The 18,929-nt window shown below is 45.5% G+C and overlaps 2 protein-coding genes across 2 annotated transcripts; one reads left to right on the top strand and one right to left on the bottom strand.

The window, feature by feature from the left end:
• The first annotated feature begins 3,795 nt into the window (after window positions 1-3,795).
• egr2b (early growth response 2b) lies at window positions 3,796-5,979 on the top strand. The gene is made up of 2 exons (XM_080517075.1): window positions 3,796-4,008; window positions 4,159-5,979. Exons 1-2 carry the CDS (start codon window positions 3,834-3,836, stop codon window positions 5,343-5,345), a joined length of 1,362 nt encoding a protein of 453 aa, XP_080373201.1. The 5' UTR covers window positions 3,796-3,833; the 3' UTR covers window positions 5,346-5,979.
• An 8,546-nt stretch (window positions 5,980-14,525) lies between these two features.
• adoa (2-aminoethanethiol (cysteamine) dioxygenase a) lies at window positions 14,526-18,420 on the bottom strand. Its single transcript, XM_080517649.1, has 2 exons — window positions 18,068-18,420; window positions 14,526-16,889 (listed from the first exon to the last, which is right to left on the bottom strand). Exons 1-2 carry the CDS (start codon window positions 18,416-18,418, stop codon window positions 16,437-16,439), a joined length of 804 nt encoding a protein of 267 aa, XP_080373775.1. The 5' UTR covers window positions 18,419-18,420; the 3' UTR covers window positions 14,526-16,436.
• Window positions 18,421-18,929: the final 509 nt, after the last annotated feature.

The following is an 18,929-nucleotide window of genomic DNA, read 5'->3' as shown; positions in this document are numbered from 1 at the left end:
GAGGGTTTCATCCTGCTGCACAGCAGGGGGCGGCCTCGCCTCGACAGAATGTCAATCATTCATTCATTCATTCATTCATTCATTCATTCATTCATGAAGACTGATAAGACCTGCAGAATTACTCCCTGAGGTCAATGTGAGAAAACCTCCCGCTTCTGTTTCAAATGTATTTTAAATTCAGCTTTTTATGGTGGGAAGCACACACACACACGCACACACACACACACACACACGCACACACACACACGCACACGCAGAGCTATTGACTGTGCTGATGGAGTGTGTTGTGATGAATGTGTGTGAGAACGTGACTCTGAGACGTTTATTGCAGAGGGTGAAACTCGTCCGTCACGTCTTCAGTGTGACGACGTTAAACACCTGAAGTCCGATGACGACATGAATATAGATTTATTTATTTACAAACACACAAGTTGACAAATGAATTAAACTTTAAGGCGCTGACATCCCTCCTCCTCCGCCTCCTCCTCCTCCTCCTCCGCCTCCGCCTCCTCCTCCTCCTCCTCCTCTCAGAAATGAAGGGCTCATGGGTTCAGGGTCAATCAGAGGTTTTTCACCCACATGATCAATAACAACTGACTCCAGGTCAGTCGAGTCACACTGAAATGTGCGGCGGCTGTGATGTGGCCGAGCGACGCGGCGCGGAAAGTAGATCCCTGCACCGACGCTTTTCTGTCTGTCAGCGCCTCCACCCACAGGGGGACTTTCACCTGTGTGTGTGTGTGTGTGTGTGTGTGTGTGTGTGTGTGTGTGTGTGTGTGTGTGTGTGTGTGTGTGTGTGTGTGTGTGTGTGTGTGTGTGCGCGAGAGAGAGAGAGAGAGAGAATCACACTTCCAAGAGAAGCCACAGGGGGGCGCACTGCTCAACTAACTGTAGTAAAGTACAAGATAGCAAAACGTTACTTTATAATCTTTTATTCAGACATTTTCAGTCACATTTATTTATTTATTTATTCATTCATTCATTCATTTGTTTTCCTGTTGCTGCTAAAACAGTTACTCATTTTCAGACTGTTTGATCAGTTTTAGTCTACATTTATTTTTTAATTGCTTCTTTTTTCTTTCTTTTTTTTTTTTTTAGCAATTTTGAAGCTCTGTCTGTCTGTCTGTCCGTCTGTCTCTCTGTCTCTCTGTCTGTCTGTCCGTCCGTCTGTCTGTCTCTCTGTTTGTCTGTCTCTCTGTCTGTCTGTCTCTCTGTTTGTCTGTCTCTCTGTCTGTCTGTCTCTATGTCTGTCTGTCTCTCTGTCTGTCTGTCTCTATGTCTGTCTGTCTCTCTGTCTGTCTGTCTCTATGTCTGTCTGTCTGTATGTCTGTCTGTCTGTTTGTCTGTCTCTCTGTCTGTCTGTCTCTATGTCTGTCTGTCTCTCTGTCTGTCTGTCTCTCTGTCTGTCCGTCTGTCTGTCTCTCTGTTTGTCTGTCTCTCTGTCTGTCTGTCTCTCTGTCTGTCCGTCTGTCTGTCTCTATGTCTGTCTGTCTCTCTGTCTGTCTGTCTCTCTGTCTGTCCGTCTGTCTGTCTCTCTGTCTGTCTGTCTCTCTGTCTGTCCGTCTGTCTGTCTCTCTGTTTGTCTGTCTCTCTGTCTGTCTGTCCGTCTGTCTGTTCAAACTGAACTCAATATTGCTAAGAAACCTGAATATTTTCCTCATTTATTTCCCCAATTATTTAATTAGGATTATAAAGTTTGACTGAACAACATAAAGACCTGTGTGTGTGTGTGTGTGTGTGTGAGTGTGTGTGTGTGTGTGTGTGTGTGTGTGGTGTGTGTGTGTGTGTGTCACAGATGTCTTAAAGCGCATTTTAATGAAAAAAGAAAAGCAATCTGCACTACAACACTACATTAGTAGTGCAGTACGTACATCATCACCACCACCAGCACCATCACCACCATCACCATCAGCACCATCAGCACCATCACCATCAGCACCATCACCACCACCGTCACCTTAAAAAAAATGACAAAAACCTTAAAAGAGCCAAAATGGTTAAAAAGCTTGAATGTCAAAATAGTATGAGCAAATAAATAAATATATTTAAAAAAAAGAGACAAACCACTAAAATCCGTTACTAAATATGTCGTTCAATATTGGACATGAAGTGAAATTGACACTTCGTGGACACAAATTCATTTTTGAATTAAAACTGTCCACGAACGTTTCAAACGTGTTTTGTTGCTCCGCTTGAATTGTGTTCGGTGGAAAGTGAGAAAAGCGGCTCGCGGCCCGTCCTGCGGACCACCTGCAACTTTCCCCGCGTGTTTATTTCACTCAGCCCACCACTTCCTCCCCTATAAATAATACTTTGTTTTCCAGAGGCGCTATAAATACCCGCTGGTGACTAAAGTTAGATCCTGGGTGACAGAAAACTCTTCTTTCCTCCAGCTTAGTCAAATCGTGTCAGAAGTTTCCGAGGTGGAGGAGCCCGGCGCGCTCTACTGCTCTCTCTCTCTCTCTCTCTCTCTCTCTCTCTCTCTCTCTCTCTCTCTCTCTCTCTCTCTCTCTCTCATAATCCGGAATATAATCCAAATAAGGGTCTAAGGGGGCGTTTCCCTTCTTGCCGGATTCGACCTTTTATGGGGTCAGAGGAGCGCAGCCGGAATTCCTCGTTTGTCTTGAGGACAGGTGGAGGTGGAGGTGGAGGTGGAGGTTGAGGTGGAGGTGGAGGTGGAGGTGGAGGTAGAGGTGGAGGTTGGAGGTAGAGGTGGAGATGGAGGTTGGAGGTTGGAGGTGGAGGTGGAGGTGGAGGTGGAGGTTGGAGGTGGAGGTGGAGGTTGGAGGTGGATGTGGATGTGGATGTGGAGGTGGAGGTTGGAGGTAGAGGTGCAGGTAGAGGTAGAGGTTGAGGTGGAGGTGGAGGTTGGAGGTGGAGGTGGAGGTGGAGGTGAAAGTAGAGTTGGAGGTGGAGGTGGAGGTTGAGGTGGAGGTGCAGGTGGAGGTGCAGGTGTAGGTGGAGGTGGAGGTAGAGTTGGAGGTGGAGGTGGAGGTGGAGGTGCAGATGCAGGTGGAGGTAGAGTTGGAGGTGGAGGTGCAGGTGGAGGTAGAGGTGCAGGTGGAGGTAGAGTTGGAGGTGGAGGTGGAGGTGGAGGTGCAGATGCAGGTGGAGGTAGAGTTGGAGGTGGAGGTGCAGGTGGAGGTAGAGGTGCAGGTGGAGGTGCAGGTGGAGGTGCAGGTGGAGGTGGAGGTGCAGGTAGAGGTGCAGGTGGAGGTGCAGGTGGAGGTGGAGGTGCAGGTAGAGGTGCAGGTAGAGGTGCAGGTGGAGGTGCAGGTGGAGGTGCAGGTGGAGGTGGAGGTTGAGCTTCATGACAGAGTGAACACATGAAAGAACAACACGTTCACGTGACCGTTGTTGTTTCCTTTCTTCTTCTCGAGCGGAAACACGCGCCTCCCCGGAGCGTCGGACTCTCCGACTCTCCATTCACCGAGTGATTCCCCCCCGCGGGCCGCGTCACGGAGATTCTCGGCCAATAGGAAGACGGAGCGCTCCTCACCACCGCCCCGCCCCCAAAACCATATTTGGGCAATGACGTGTCGGGGCCGCGCTGAAAAGGTTTCCCATATATACTGAGAGGCGCGGGGGGCCGCTTCCCGTCTACCGCCGCAGTTCGAACCCCCAGCAGAGCGCATGAGGCGCAGCAGCAGCAGCAGCAGCCGCAGCCGCACGGAGCGCATCGTCCTCTCAGAGTGGTGACCACCCCCCCCCCCCCCCCCCTCCTCACACCCACCGCCCCCCCTCCCGCAGGGTCACACACCAGTGGTCAGTCTTCAGGAGCACCAGCAAGAGGAAGACAACTGATGCGGTAGTTGTGTCTCCTGCTTTCCACCATGACGGCCAAAACTCTGGACAAAGTGCCGCTGAGCCTCGGAGGTTTCGTGCACCCGGCGGCGGCGGAGAGCGTCTACTCCGTGGACGACCTGACCGGCGGCCTGCCCGCGTCTGTTGCCATCTTCCCCAACGGCGACCTGGGAGCGCACTACGACCAGATGAACGTGGCGGCAGGTAGGAAAAACGCTTCATTCTGTGCGTAAAGGCGCAAAGACGCGCCACTTTCTCACACGGGTTTTTTTTGGGGGGGGGGGGGGTATTTTGTTTTGTTTGTTGTTGTTGTTGTTGTTTTTCTCACTTCACTGTGCGCTGATGGTGTTTCAGACGGCCTGATGGGCGCAGACATGACGGAGAAACGCTCCCTGGAACTCTCGTCCTACTCCAGCGGCTTCTCTCAGCCCGCGTCCCACCGCAACCAGACGTTCACCTACATGGGGAAGTTCTCCATCGACTCCCAGTACCCGAGCAACTGGAACCCCGAGGGAGTGATCAACATCGTCTCGGGCATCTTCAACGTGGCGCAGCCGCCGCCTCCTCCTCCACCTCCTTCGTCGTCCGCGTCCTCCTCTCCGGCGTCCTCCGAGTCTCCCCACCACTTCCCCGGCGGCAATTTGAGTTGCACCATGGCGGCTCAGAGCCAGGCCGAGCTGGACCACCACCACCACCACCACCACCACCTGTACTCGCCCCCGCCTCCCTACTCCTCCTCCGGCTGCGGGGAGGTGTACCAGGACCCCTCGGCGTTCCTGTCCACCTCCACCTGCCCCATCGCCTCCTACCCTCCGCCCTCCTACTCCTCGCCGAAGCAGCCCGGCGGCTCGGACACGCTCTTCCCCATCATCCCCGACTACTCGGGCTTCTTCCAGCCGGCCTGCCAGCGGGACATGCACACTGCGGGCATCCAGGACCGGAAGCCCTTCGGCCCGTGTCCGCTCGACACGTTCCGGGTCCCCCCGCCCCTGACCCCGCTCAACACCATCCGGAACTTTACGCTGGGGGGCCCGTCTGCCGGGGTCAGCTCCGACGCGGGGCCCCCGAGGCTCCCCTCCGCCTACAGCCCCCAGAACCTGCCCCTCAGGCCCATCCTGAGGCCCAGAAAGTACCCGAACAGGCCCAGCAAGACCCCCATCCACGAGCGTCCGTACCCGTGTCCGGCCGAGGGCTGCGACCGGCGCTTCTCGCGCTCGGACGAACTGACCAGACACATCCGCATCCACACTGGACACAAGCCCTTCCAGTGCCGGATCTGCATGCGCAACTTCAGCCGCAGCGACCACCTCACCACGCACATCCGCACGCACACGGGAGAGAAGCCGTTCGCCTGCGACTTCTGCGGACGCAAGTTCGCCCGCAGCGACGAGAGGAAGAGGCACACGAAGATCCACCTGCGGCAGAAAGAGAGGAAATCCTCCACGGTGTCCTCCTCCTCCTCCACCTCCTCCTCCTCCTCCTCCAGCGTCCTGGAGCGGCCGCCGGTCGGCATCAGCGCAGCCAACGGGATCTGCTCGTAGTTCCCCCCCCCCCAGGGGAGGAAGGAGATGTCAGGCCAGCAGCGTGACACACTAACCAGAGACACAAAACCAGATAAAAAAGACTCATAAACTGTTGTGAACTGGACGCAGCCCGCAGAGCCGGACTGGAGGAAAACGCGTTTGCAGACGTGCGTAATTACGCGCCGTCGTCCTTCCCGCTGCGGGACTGACGGAGAGACACAGATGCACTTTGCCTGCTCGGTCTACTGAACATACAAGTAATACATATAGCCATTAATTCAGACACATGTACAAGGCCCTTTGTAATATAGGAGGAGTGTGGTTGATGTTGTTGTTGTTGTTGTTTTTTTTTTTAAAAGAAAAGATCAACAACACGCACAGAGCGCGCGTCTGCGCTTGTCGGAGTGAAATAACTGCAATAACGCTTCAAAGACTTAAGTTATTAAACTGACAAAGAATTCATTTTAACGTGTTGATTTAGTTCCTTCTTTAGTGCCTTGTTGTGTCTTTTTTTTTTTTTTACACACTCGGATTCAAGGACGCTTCTAATGCAATGTATAATATGTAAAATCTGCAGACTTCTATTTTTGTACTCGTGGTGTTCGTGCTCAGTGTGTTTGGTGTGTAAACCTTGAAGTGTTCATCTGTTAAACTGATACTGACTTGACCATGTCGTCGTGATGTGTGTTTTGAGAACTTATTAAATGTATGAGGATGAGAAACACCGCCACTTGTCTCCATTTTTTTCCCCCTTCACCCGCGGAAGCAGAAAGAAAAAAGCTTCAGTCGGCGTTTATAAAAAAAAAAAAAAATCATTCTTGATGGAGAAAAAAAAAAAATCATCGGGTAATTCCACGACATGCGTCACAGATGGCAACTGTGAGACACAGTTTGTACCCACTCACTTGCTATTTAGCCTCGATGTCTCATCAGGATAAACAAAAAAACCAAAAACCAAAAAAAAACCTGTGTTGTGGTTGACTTTCTGGTTTCGGGCGCGCAGCAGGACGAATCCGCGCTTCGCCGCAGAAACACGACAGAGAAAAGAATCAAGGGTCTGCAGTTGCAGATCGTTTCGCCCGTTTCGGTGGAACTTGTGACGAACGTGTGAGGAAAAGGCCTGGACGCGTTCAGAAAGCTGGACTTACAGACGTGCAGCTCTTAACGTGCGACTTTTACGCGCCGTCTTCATTTTCCACATAAGAAAAAGTTTGAAGATCCACAATAAGAGACAATAATCGATCATTAATAGAAGTTTCAAGTCTATTTGTTTTGTATTTTTAATCCTTGACGGAGTCTCACTCCGAGATGAAGAATGTAGATCTCAGTGGGAGAGATTCGTGATTTAATTGAAAGTCCGGAGAATTAGTTTGACTGTCTCGTCTTGATTTTTGTGTGATTTGGAATCTGAGCCGCTCGTCTCTTCTCGTCGGTGAAACACTGACGTCGGGAGCTCGACACGTCCCGCAACGGACGATCCTCGACGTCCGGGTGGAGATCATGTTGTTGTTTCCCCCCGTAACTTCACACAAATGTTGATTCTATAAATCAGTCCGCAAACATCAACTGAACGTTTGAAACAAACTCAACTGAAGTTTCTTTATTCACACGGTTCAGATTGAGATTTTAAAATAGATCCTTTTATTTTTTTTAAATGAGCAAACACTTTTGTTAAGAACGAATTAAAAAAGACCCCATTTTATTTATAAGTAAAATATACATATGTAATAATGACGTTTCTTGTTTCATTCAGAATATTTGCGGAATTAAACATTATTATGCGGTGTGTGTGTGTGTGTGTGTGTGTGTGTGTGTGTGTGCGTGTGTGTGTGTGTGTGTGTGTGTGTGTGTGTGTGTGTTATTCAATTGCAATATACTGAAAAAAAGAGTCAACTTTTTCAGTCACTTTATGGGACAGAAACAACAGAAAAACTACGTTTCGACGCAAAACTATAGGTTTTTCTGTTGTTTCTGTCAAACAACAGAAAATCTGATAAAAAAAAAAGAAAAGAAAAACTAAACAGGAGAGAAAGAAAAAAGCCAAAAGAAGAAAATCTGTTAAAATCACTCAAACAGACACAAAAACCAAACGGCCTCCCAAAGTGCAGTTTGAGTAAATATACAGAACGTTTATTAACTTCGTTGTCGCTAAAGAGTGAAATATTTCTCTACCACTTGAGTTTGTTTTTGTTTTTTTGTTGTAAATTCATGCTGAGAGACTTTACAGTTGGATTGTTTTGATTTTTCTCATCGAAACCGAATATCGAAGAAGTTCTCGTTAAATCTGCCGTCATCATGTAGAAACAGTCGTTTTGCACATGAAGTGACGCAGGAAAAACTCTGCCGCAAACGCATAGAAGCCGTTTTAGAAAATTAATTGCTCAAAGACGCAAATCTGCGTCGCGCCGCCTCGTCAAGCCTCATTTAGAATAATCACATTAATTTCACTCCACAGAGACTTTCCTGGTCCTCAAAGCGCGTCACACAGTAGCGGAGGCCGGCGGGGGGGGGGGGGGGGGGGGGGTCCACTCTGGGGTTCCGAGTCTTGCTCGAGGGCACTTTGACACGTGGACGGAAAAGGGGAATTGCACCTGCAACCGGCTGATTGGGAGTCAGCCGCTCCACCGCGACTCAAAACGCTGCCGTGTGACGTCACGAGGCCAAACCGAGCTTCCTGGACCGGAGGTGAAACGTGTCGCCTGTTCTGGATGAGAACGGATGTGAAAACCAATGTAGGGGGCGCTGTGGAGCCAGTCCAAGGCCACGGTTTGCGCATGTGCAGGTCACCGGAAATGGAACAGATGAGCCTGTAAAATAACAATAAAACACAAATAATGAGACGGTATTGGACTTTTTTTTTTCTTTTTAATATAAATGTGGCTGTGGTGAGTCGGGAAGTAAGTGCAGGTTCTCCAGAGGGAGAACCGGAAGTTCCATTAAACGACCAAATCCCAAATATTTTATTTCAGGGGCGTCAAACTGGTTCCAGTTTAGGCCACATCAACCTGATCTGACCTCTGACCTCTGACCTCTGGAGGTCAACAAGTCCAACATCACATTAAACTGCAGATCTGGACAAATGTCAAAGTCTTTCATCCTTTTGATCCTTTTGTAACTGCAAGAATTTACCAGTCTATTCTGAAATACACATTTTAAAGTTAATTAGATATTATATTTGCAAAAAAACCTGGATGTCGTATTTTTATTCAGGATTAAAACAATTTGTCATCATCTGGAAATTGTTTTGAGTTTACGAGTCTCAAGTATCACTTCACATAAATTGGACTCGTTGTTTTATTGTGAAAGGTGTTGCGTCATGTGACCTCCACAGATTGTATTAATAAATTCTGACTAAGGGCGGTTTTGAATGTCATTTTTGACAATCTAGTGTTTTTAGATCAGCCTCTGTCAGTTTTCATTTTTATATATATTTTTTAAATCCCACGGCGGCCGGATTAGATCCAGTGGCGGCCGGTTCTGGCCCCGGGGCCTCATGTTGGACCCCCCTGGCTTAGAGCCAAACCCAGAATGAAACGGACACAAAGTCTTCTGACGTCCGTCTGCTGGACGTCAGAAGTGTTTTTTCATTTGCAGTTGTGTTTTTTCATTTGTATTGTGTTTTTTCAATTTGCAGTTGTGTTTTTTCAATTTGCAGTTGTGTTTTTTCATTTGTATTGTGTTTTTCAATTTGCAGTTGTGTTTTTTCAATTTGCAGTTGTGTTTTTTCATTTGTGTTGTGTTTTTCAATTTGCAGTTGTGTTTTTTCATTTGCAGTTGCGTTTTTTCATTTGTATTGTGTTTTTCAATTTGCAGTTGTGTTTTTTCAATTTGCAGTTGTGTTTTTTCATTTGTATTGTGTTTTTTCAATTTGCAGTTGTGTTTTTTCATTTGCTGTTGTGTTTTTTCATTTGTGTTGTGTTTTTCAATTTGCAGTTGTGTTTTTTCATTTGCAGTTGCGTTTTTTCATTTGCAGTTGTGTTTTTTCATTTGCAGTTGTGTTTTTTCATTTGCAGTTGTGTTTTTTCAATTTGCAGTTGTGTTTTTTCAATTGCTGTTGTGTTTTTTCATTTGCAGTTGTGTTTTTTCAATTGCTGTTGTGTTTTTTCATTTGCAGTTGTGTTTTTTCATTTGCATTGTGTTTTTTCAATTTGCTGTTGTGTTTTTTCAATTTGCAGTTGTGTTTTTTCATTTGCAGTTGTGTTTTTTCATTTGCAGTTGTGTTTTTTCATTTGCAGTTGTTTTTTCAATTTGTTGTTGTGTTTTTCAATTTGCAGTTGTGTTTTTTCATTTGCAGTTGTTTTTTCAATTTGCAGTTGTGTTTTTTCATTTGCAGTTGTGTTTTTTCATTTGCAGTTGTTTTTTCAATTTGTTGTTGTGTTTTTCAATTTGCAGTTGTGTTTTTTCATTTGCAGTTGTTTTTTCAATTTGCAGTTGTGTTTTTTCATTTGCAGTTGTGTTTTTTCATTTGCAGTTGTTTTTTCAATTTGCAGTTGTGTTTTTTCATTTGCAGTTGTGTTTTTTCATTTGCAGTTGTTTTTTCAATTTGCAGTTGTGTTTTTTCATTTGCAGTTGTTTTTTCAATTTGCAGTTGTGTTTTTTCAATTTGCAGTTGTGTTTTTTCATTTGCAGTTGTTTTTTCAATTTGTTGTTGTGTTTTTCAATTTGCAGTTGTGTTTTTTCATTTGCAGTTGTTTTTTCAATTTGCAGTTGTGTTTTTTCATTTGTGTTGTGTTTTTCAATTTGCAGTTGTGTTTTTTCATTTGCAGTTGTTTTTTCAATTTGCAGTTGTGTTTTTTCATTTGCAGTTGTTTTTTCAATTTGCAGTTGTGTTTTTTCATTTGCAGTTGTGTTTTTTCAATTTGCAGTTGTGTTTTTTCAATTGCTGTTGTGTTTTTTCATTTGCAGTTGTGTTTTTTCAATTGCTGTTGTGTTTTTTCATTTGCAGTTGTGTTTTTTCATTTGTATTGTGTTTTTTCATTTGCAGTTGTTTTTTCAATTTGTTGTTGTGTTTTTCAATTTGCAGTTGTGTTTTTTCATTTGTATTGTGTTTTTTCAATTTGCTGTTGTGTTTTTTCAATTTGCAGTTGTGTTTTTTCATTTGTATTGTGTTTTTTCAATTTGCAGTTGTGTTTTTCAATTTGCAGTTGTGTTTTTTCATTTGTGTTGTGTTTTTTCATTTGCAGTTGTGTTTTTTCATTTGCAGTTGTGTTTTTTGATTTGTATTGTGTTTTTTCAATTTGCAGTTGTGTTTTTCAATTTGCAGTTGTGTTTTTTCATTTGTGTTGTGTTTTTTCATTTGCAGTTGTGTTTTTTCATTTGCAGTTGTGTTTTTTCATTTGTATTGTGTTTTTTGATTTGCAGTTGTGTTTTTTCATTTGTGTTGTGTTTTTTGATTTGCAGTTGTGTTTTTTCATTTGTGTTGTGTTTTTTCATTTGTGTTGTGTTTTTTCATTTGTGTTGTGTTTTTTCATTTGCAGTTGTGTTTTTTCATTTGCAGTTGTGTTTTTTGATTTGCAGTTGTGTTTTTTCATTTGTGTTGTGTTTTTTCATTTGTGTTGTGTTTTTTCATTTGTGTTGTGTTTTTTCATTTGCAGTTGTGTTTTTTCATTTGCAGTTGTGTTTTTTGATTTGCAGTTGTGTTTTTTCATTTGTGTTGTGTTTTTTCATTTGTGTTGTGTTTTTTCATTTGCAGTTGTGTTTTTTCATTTGCAGTTGTGTTTTTTCAATTGCAGTTGTGTTTTTTCATTTGTGTTGTGTTTTTTGATTTGCAGTTGTGTTTTTTCATTTGTGTTGTGTTTTTTCATTTGTGTTGTGTTTTTTCATTTGTGTTGTGTTTTTTCATTTGCAGTTGTGTTTTTTCATTTGCAGTTGTGTTTTTTCATTTGTATTGTGTTTTTTCAATTTGCAGTTGTGTTTTTTCAATTTGCAGTTGTGTTTTTTCATTTGTATTGTGTTTTTCAATTTGCAGTTGTGTTTTTTCAATTTGCAGTTGTGTTTTTTCATTTGTGTTGTGTTTTTCAATTTGCAGTTGTGTTTTTTCATTTGCAGTTGCGTTTTTTCATTTGTATTGTGTTTTTCAATTTGCAGTTGTGTTTTTTCAATTTGCAGTTGTGTTTTTTCATTTGTATTGTGTTTTTTCAATTTGCAGTTGTGTTTTTTCATTTGCTGTTGTGTTTTTTCATTTGTGTTGTGTTTTTCAATTTGCAGTTGTGTTTTTTCATTTGCAGTTGCGTTTTTTCATTTGCAGTTGTGTTTTTTCATTTGCAGTTGTGTTTTTTCATTTGCAGTTGTGTTTTTTCAATTTGCAGTTGTGTTTTTTCAATTGCTGTTGTGTTTTTTCATTTGCAGTTGTGTTTTTTCATTTGCAGTTGTTTTTTCAATTTGTTGTTGTGTTTTTCAATTTGCAGTTGTGTTTTTTCATTTGCAGTTGTTTTTTCAATTTGCAGTTGTGTTTTTTCATTTGCAGTTGTGTTTTTTCATTTGCAGTTGTTTTTTCAATTTGCAGTTGTGTTTTTTCATTTGCAGTTGTGTTTTTTCATTTGCAGTTGTTTTTTCAATTTGCAGTTGTGTTTTTTCATTTGCAGTTGTTTTTTCAATTTGCAGTTGTGTTTTTTCAATTTGCAGTTGTGTTTTTTCATTTGCAGTTGTTTTTTCAATTTGTTGTTGTGTTTTTCAATTTGCAGTTGTGTTTTTTCATTTGCAGTTGTTTTTTCAATTTGCAGTTGTGTTTTTTCATTTGTGTTGTGTTTTTCAATTTGCAGTTGTGTTTTTTCATTTGCAGTTGTTTTTTCAATTTGCAGTTGTGTTTTTTCATTTGCAGTTGTTTTTTCAATTTGCAGTTGTGTTTTTTCATTTGCAGTTGTGTTTTTTCAATTTGCAGTTGTGTTTTTTCAATTGCTGTTGTGTTTTTTCATTTGCAGTTGTGTTTTTTCAATTGCTGTTGTGTTTTTTCATTTGCAGTTGTGTTTTTTCATTTGTATTGTGTTTTTTCATTTGCAGTTGTTTTTTCAATTTGTTGTTGTGTTTTTCAATTTGCAGTTGTGTTTTTTCATTTGTATTGTGTTTTTTCAATTTGCTGTTGTGTTTTTTCAATTTGCAGTTGTGTTTTTTCATTTGTATTGTGTTTTTTCAATTTGCAGTTGTGTTTTTCAATTTGCAGTTGTGTTTTTTCATTTGTGTTGTGTTTTTTCATTTGCAGTTGTGTTTTTTCATTTGCAGTTGTGTTTTTTGATTTGTATTGTGTTTTTTCAATTTGCAGTTGTGTTTTTCAATTTGCAGTTGTGTTTTTTCATTTGTGTTGTGTTTTTTCATTTGCAGTTGTGTTTTTTCATTTGCAGTTGTGTTTTTTCATTTGTATTGTGTTTTTTGATTTGCAGTTGTGTTTTTTCATTTGTGTTGTGTTTTTTGATTTGCAGTTGTGTTTTTTCATTTGTGTTGTGTTTTTTCATTTGTGTTGTGTTTTTTCATTTGTGTTGTGTTTTTTCATTTGCAGTTGTGTTTTTTCATTTGCAGTTGTGTTTTTTGATTTGCAGTTGTGTTTTTTCATTTGTGTTGTGTTTTTTCATTTGTGTTGTGTTTTTTCATTTGTGTTGTGTTTTTTCATTTGCAGTTGTGTTTTTTCATTTGCAGTTGTGTTTTTTGATTTGCAGTTGTGTTTTTTCATTTGTGTTGTGTTTTTTCATTTGTGTTGTGTTTTTTCATTTGCAGTTGTGTTTTTTCATTTGCAGTTGTGTTTTTTCAATTGCAGTTGTGTTTTTTCATTTGTGTTGTGTTTTTTGATTTGCAGTTGTGTTTTTTCATTTGTGTTGTGTTTTTTCATTTGTGTTGTGTTTTTTCATTTGTGTTGTGTTTTTTCATTTGCAGTTGTGTTTTTTCATTTGCAGTTGTGTTTTTTGATTTGCAGTTGTGTTTTTTCATTTGTGTTGTGTTTTTTCATTTGCAGTTGTTTTTTCATTTGTGTTGTGTTTTTTCATTTGCTGTTGTGTTTTTCAATTTGCAGTTGTTTTTTCATTTGTGTTGTTTTTCAATTTGCAGTTGTTTTTTCATTTGTGTTGTTTTTCAATTTGCAGTTGTGTTTTTTCATTTGTGTTGTTTTTCAATTTGCAGTTGTTTTTTCATTTGTGTTGTTTTTCAATTTGCAGTTGTGTTTTTTCATTTGTGTTGTTTTTCAATTTGCAGTTGTTTTTTCATTTGTGTTGTTTTTCAATTTGCAGTTGTGTTTTTTCATTTGTGTTGTGTTTTTTCATTTGTGTTGTGTTTTTTCATTTGCAGTTGTGTTTTTTCATTTGCAGTTGTGTTTTTTCAATTGCAGTTGTGTTTTTTCATTTGTGTTGTGTTTTTTGATTTGCAGTTGTGTTTTTTCATTTGTGTTGTGTTTTTTCATTTGTGTTGTGTTTTTTCATTTGTGTTGTGTTTTTTCATTTGCAGTTGTGTTTTTTCATTTGCAGTTGTGTTTTTTGATTTGCAGTTGTGTTTTTTCATTTGTGTTGTGTTTTTTCATTTGCAGTTGTTTTTTCATTTGTGTTGTGTTTTTTCATTTGCTGTTGTGTTTTTCAATTTGCAGTTGTTTTTTCATTTGTGTTGTTTTTCAATTTGCAGTTGTTTTTTCATTTGTGTTGTTTTTCAATTTGCAGTTGTGTTTTTTCATTTGTGTTGTTTTTCAATTTGCAGTTGTTTTTTCATTTGTGTTGTTTTTCAATTTGCAGTTGTGTTTTTTCATTTGTGTTGTTTTTCAATTTGCAGTTGTTTTTTCATTTGTGTTGTGTTTTTTCATTTGCAGTTGTGTTTTTTCATTTGTGTTGTTTTTCAATTTGCAGTTGTTTTTTCATTTGTGTTGTTTTTCAATTTGCAGTTGTGTTTTTTCATTTGTGTTGTTTTTCAATTTGCAGTTGTTTTTTCATTTGTGTTGTTTTTCAATTTGCAGTTGTGTTTTTTCATTTGTGTTGTTTTTCAATTTGCAGTTGTTTTTTCATTTGTGTTGTTTTTCAATTTGCAGTTGTGTTTTTTCATTTGTGTTGTTTTTCAATTTGCAGTTGTGTTTTTTCATTTGTGTTGTTTTTCAATTTGCAGTTGTGTTTTTTCATTTGTGTTGTGTTTTTCTATTTGCAGTTGTGTTTAGTGATTTGTTGTTGTGGTTTGCACTTCAGGGCCACCGTATTAAAGCCACTAAACACACGTTTCCGGTTTAAAACTCTTTATTTTCAATTTTCAGAGACACTTTTTTAAAACGTCTTCAATCACTCGTCGTGGTGTTTTTTCCTTCAGCACTTCCAGGGAGAAGCAGCGGGACTCGACAGCCGCTGAGGACAAACGAGTGGAAATACAAACTCGAACCCCAAATGATTTTTTTTTTTTTTTTTAAAGTCATGAAAGGAACGAAACGTTCCCGGCGGCCATGTTTTAATGAGGAGAAGAGCGTCTTCCTCCGGTCCAGACGACGAGCCAGCAGAGCCTCCACATTCCAGTGGGTGGAGCTGCTGGAGCTTCATTCAGTGAAACGTTGAATATTTGCTATTGATTAGGGGATAAATAATGAAAAGGAGTGAATACATGGTGTTAACATCAGACAGAAGCTCAGTAAGGAAACAGAAATCCACACTGGTGGCGCCACAGGCTGGACGTCTGGGGTCCACGGGCGGAGTAGAAAAAGGTGGAGGTGTTTGCGAGGACGTCAGTTTTAACCACGTCGGCAGGGAAACGGAGGGGCGGAGCTTAAAGGCACAAAGAATAGATATAAATATATAATGACGGCGCGAGAAAACCAAGGTTCACTGGAAACGGCCTTCTGGGTAGGAATACATTCAATATAAGGCAGGTGAGGGTGGAGGAGGGGGTGTGGGTGGGGAGGGTGGGGGGGCTTTGGCAACGATATGAAGAGAAGCAACATGGAGGAGATGCTAAAGACACCACCTTCCCCCTGAAAACATTCATGTGTGCACGAGGCTTTAGGGTGGAGGAGGAGGCATCCCGGTCCCGTTTACGCCCCCATGTGGAGCTTTAGGGTGGAGGAGGAGGCATCCTGGTCCCGTTAACGCCGCCTGTGGAGCTTTAGGGTGGAGGAGGAAGCATCCCGGTCCCGTTTACGCCCCCATGTGGAGCTTTAGGGTGGAGGAGGAGGCATCCTGGTCCCGTTAACGCCGCCTGTGGAGCTTTAGGGTGGAGGAGGAAGCATCCCGGTCCCGTTAACGCCCCCTGTGGAGTTTTAGGGTGGAGGAGGCGGCATACCGGAGTGAGGCTTTAGGGTGGAGGAGGAAGCATCCCGGTCCCGTTAACGCCCCCTGTGGAGCTTTAGGGTGGAGGAGGAAGCATCCTGGTCCCGTTAACGCCCCCTGTGGAGCTTTAGGGTGGAGGAGGAAGCATCCCGGTCCTGTTAACGCCGCCTGTGGAGCTTTAGGGTGGAGGAGGCGACATCCTGGTCCCGTTAATGCCGCCTGTGGAGCTTTAGGGTGGAGGAGGCGGCATCCCGGAATGAGGCTTTAGGGTGGAGGAGGAAGCATCCCGGTCCCGTTAACGCCGCCTGTGGAGCTTTAGGGTGGAGGAGGAAGCATCCTGGTCCCGTTAACGCCGCCTGTGGAGCTTTAGGGTGGAGGAGGAAGCATCCCGGTCCCGTTAACGCCCCCTGTGGAGCTTTAGGGTGGAGGAGGAAGCATCCTGGTCCCGTTAACGCCCCCTGTGGAGCTTTAGGGTGGAGGAGGCGGCATCCCGGAGTGAGGCTTTAGGGTGGAGGAGGAAGCATCCCGGTCCCGTTAACGCCCCCTGTGGAGCTTTAGGGTGGAGGAGGCGGCAGCCCGGAGTGAGGCTTTAGGGTGGAGGAGGAAGCATCCTGGTCCCGTTAACGCCCCCTGTGGAGCTTTAGGGTGGAGGAGGCAGCATCCCGGAGTGAGGCTTTAGGGTGGAGGAGGAAGCATCCCGGTCCCGTTAACGCCCCCTGTGGAGCTTTAGGGTGGAGGAGGCGGCATCCCGGAGTGAGACTTTAGGGTGGAGGAGGAAGCATCCTGGTCCCGTTTACGCCCCCTGTGGAGCTTTAGGGTGGAGGAGGCGGTATCCTGGCGAGTCCTAAAGTTGTTCTGGAGGGTGGAGGGTGTGGTAAACTCCGGGTGGAGGCTGGATTCAGGCGGAGACGGCGGGGCCGGGGTACGGTTCCCCGCCACACCAGAAGTCCTCCGGTTGAGGAACCTCCAGCAGCCACGCCTCCTCCACCTCCTCCTCCACCACCTCCTCCTCCTCCACCTCCCGCCGCTGCTCCTGGCTCCGCCCCCCGGCGGGACGCAGCACCTTGTAGTAGTGACAGTCCCGCCCGTCCTCCGGGTTGTAGGGCGGCGCCAGGATGTCCAGGAAGGCGGCGGGGCCGTCCAGGGCGTCCACCTGGTGCAGGTTGTCCCTGGCGGGGGACAGGAGACAGGGCCCGCTGGTCTCAGAGTACTGGGTGACGGAGCGCAGCGCCGCGCGCCACACGGACGGCGTCTCCTGCGGCGCCAGCGGCGGGTCGAAGCGCGGCGGCGCCGAGCTCAGGCCGTCCTCCAGCTTGTCGAAGCAGCGGACGTTTACCTTCCCGTACAGGACCTGGACGGGGACAGACAGGGACACCGATCAGATCCACCGGACCGTCGGCCTTTTTAAAATTTCAACCCTCAGACCCCGTCAGACACCGTCACACCCCGTCAGACACCGTCACACCCCTTCAGACCCCGTCACACCCCTTCAGACACGTCAGACCCCATCACACCCCTTCAGACCCCGTCACACCCCTTCAGACACGTCAGACCCCGTCACACCCCTTCAGACCCCTTCAGACACCGTCACACCCCTTCAGACCCCGTCACACCCCTTCAGACCCCGTCAGACACGTCAGACCCCGTCACACCCCGTCAGACACGTCAGACCCCGTCACACCCCTTCAGACCCCGTCACACCCCTTCAGATCCCGTCACACCCCTTCAGACACCGTCACACCCCTTCAGACACCGTCAGACCCCTTCAGACACCGTCAGACCCCGTCACACCCCTTCAGACACCGTCAGACCCCTTCAGACACCGTCAGACCCCGTCACACCCCTTCAGACACCGTCAGACCCCTTCAGACACCGTCAGACCCCGTCACACCCCTTCAGACACCGTCACACCCCTTCAGACCCCGTCACACCCCTTCAGACACCGTCACACCCCTTCAGACCCCGTCACACCCCTTCAGACACCGTCAGACCCCTTCAGACACCGTCAGACCCCGTCACACCCCTTCAGACACCGTCAGACCCCTTCAGACACCGTCAGACCCCGTCACACCCCTTCAGACACCGTCACACCCCTTCAGACCCCGTCACACCCCTTCAGACACCGTCACACCCCTTCAGACCCCGTCACACCCCTTCAGACACCGTCACACCCCTTCAGACCCCGTCACACCCCTTCAGACCCCGTCACACCCCTCCAGCGGATTCCAGACAGCAGGTTTTGTGAAAACGTTTACGTGACGCTAAATCCGTAAAAAAAAACAAAAACAAAAAAAGCCAGTGTGTTTACACTGCTTGTTCCGTTTTTCTGCCATTTCCTGCTAAACAGTGTTAAACAGTGTGAACGCAAAACGTTTCTGAAACGAAAACATCATGCAAACTAGCCTGAATGAGGACGAACAGGTGAGAGCCGGACCGACCAGATCTGGACCTATCAGACCCGGTCCGGTCCGGTCAGACCCGGTCCCGTCACGTTACGTCACGAGCCATGCACACGTGGTCTCCACACACCTTCAACATGCCGTTCATGCCCGGGTGGTCGTGCAGCGGGATGGAGGCCCCGCCCCCCAGGAGGAACACCCCCATGCTGAACACCTCCGTCTCGCAGATGTGCATGTAGGTGACCGGGGGCCCCTGGAGCTCCGGGGGGCCCTGGAGCCCCGCCGCCCCGGGGCTGGGCTTGCTCTTCCGGGGGGCCACCTTGAGGTCCGCGGCTCTGACGGCGGTGACCAGAGAGATGAGCTGGGCCAGCCGGTCCGCCACCACCGCGTCCCCCCCGGGGGCCGCCTGGAGCCCCCGGAAGGTGAGGCGGGCCTGCTGGGCGATCTTCTGGATGAGCGGGGTCTTGTTGTCCCGCGGCATTCTGCTCGACCCCCCCCCCCCCCCCCCCCCCACCCCCCCCGCGCCCAAAGTCCCCGTCCAAACAACTCCCCGCGGCTAACAACCTCAACAAGTGTCCGTCCGAGGCGCTCGGTCCGCGGCTACAAAACACGGGAAGGCGACGGCGACCAGGCGGAAACACGGTTCATCGTGAATATTTGTAATAATTTCACCCGGAGAGAAGAGCCTGCCTCCAGTCATTTTCCAGGCTCCTCGTCTGCGCGTACTGCGCATGCGCACACAACCGAAAAGCACCCTGGGAAGTGGAGTTTCGTCCCGTAGAACATTAAAGACTTCGCGTTTGCGTCGCCGTGAAGCGTTAAATTGCGGATCCACGTTTGTTGACAACATGCGTCGCATCGTGTTGGAATGTAAAACACTGAAATTGGCTGAAAGCACTTTTTTGAAAGGTCGAGCGACATTTTAGTAGGACTACATTTCCCAGAAGGCCCGAGGAGCCCAAAAGCATCTGCAGGGGGGAAGGCCAGACAGG

The sequence above is a fragment of the Blennius ocellaris genome (genome assembly GCF_963422515.1).
Source record: "Blennius ocellaris genome assembly, chromosome: 21".
Lineage (NCBI taxonomy): Eukaryota > Metazoa > Chordata > Actinopteri > Blenniiformes > Blenniidae > Blennius > Blennius ocellaris.
Note: the sequence above shows the minus strand (reverse complement) of the source record. Positions and strands in the feature narration are given on the sequence as shown.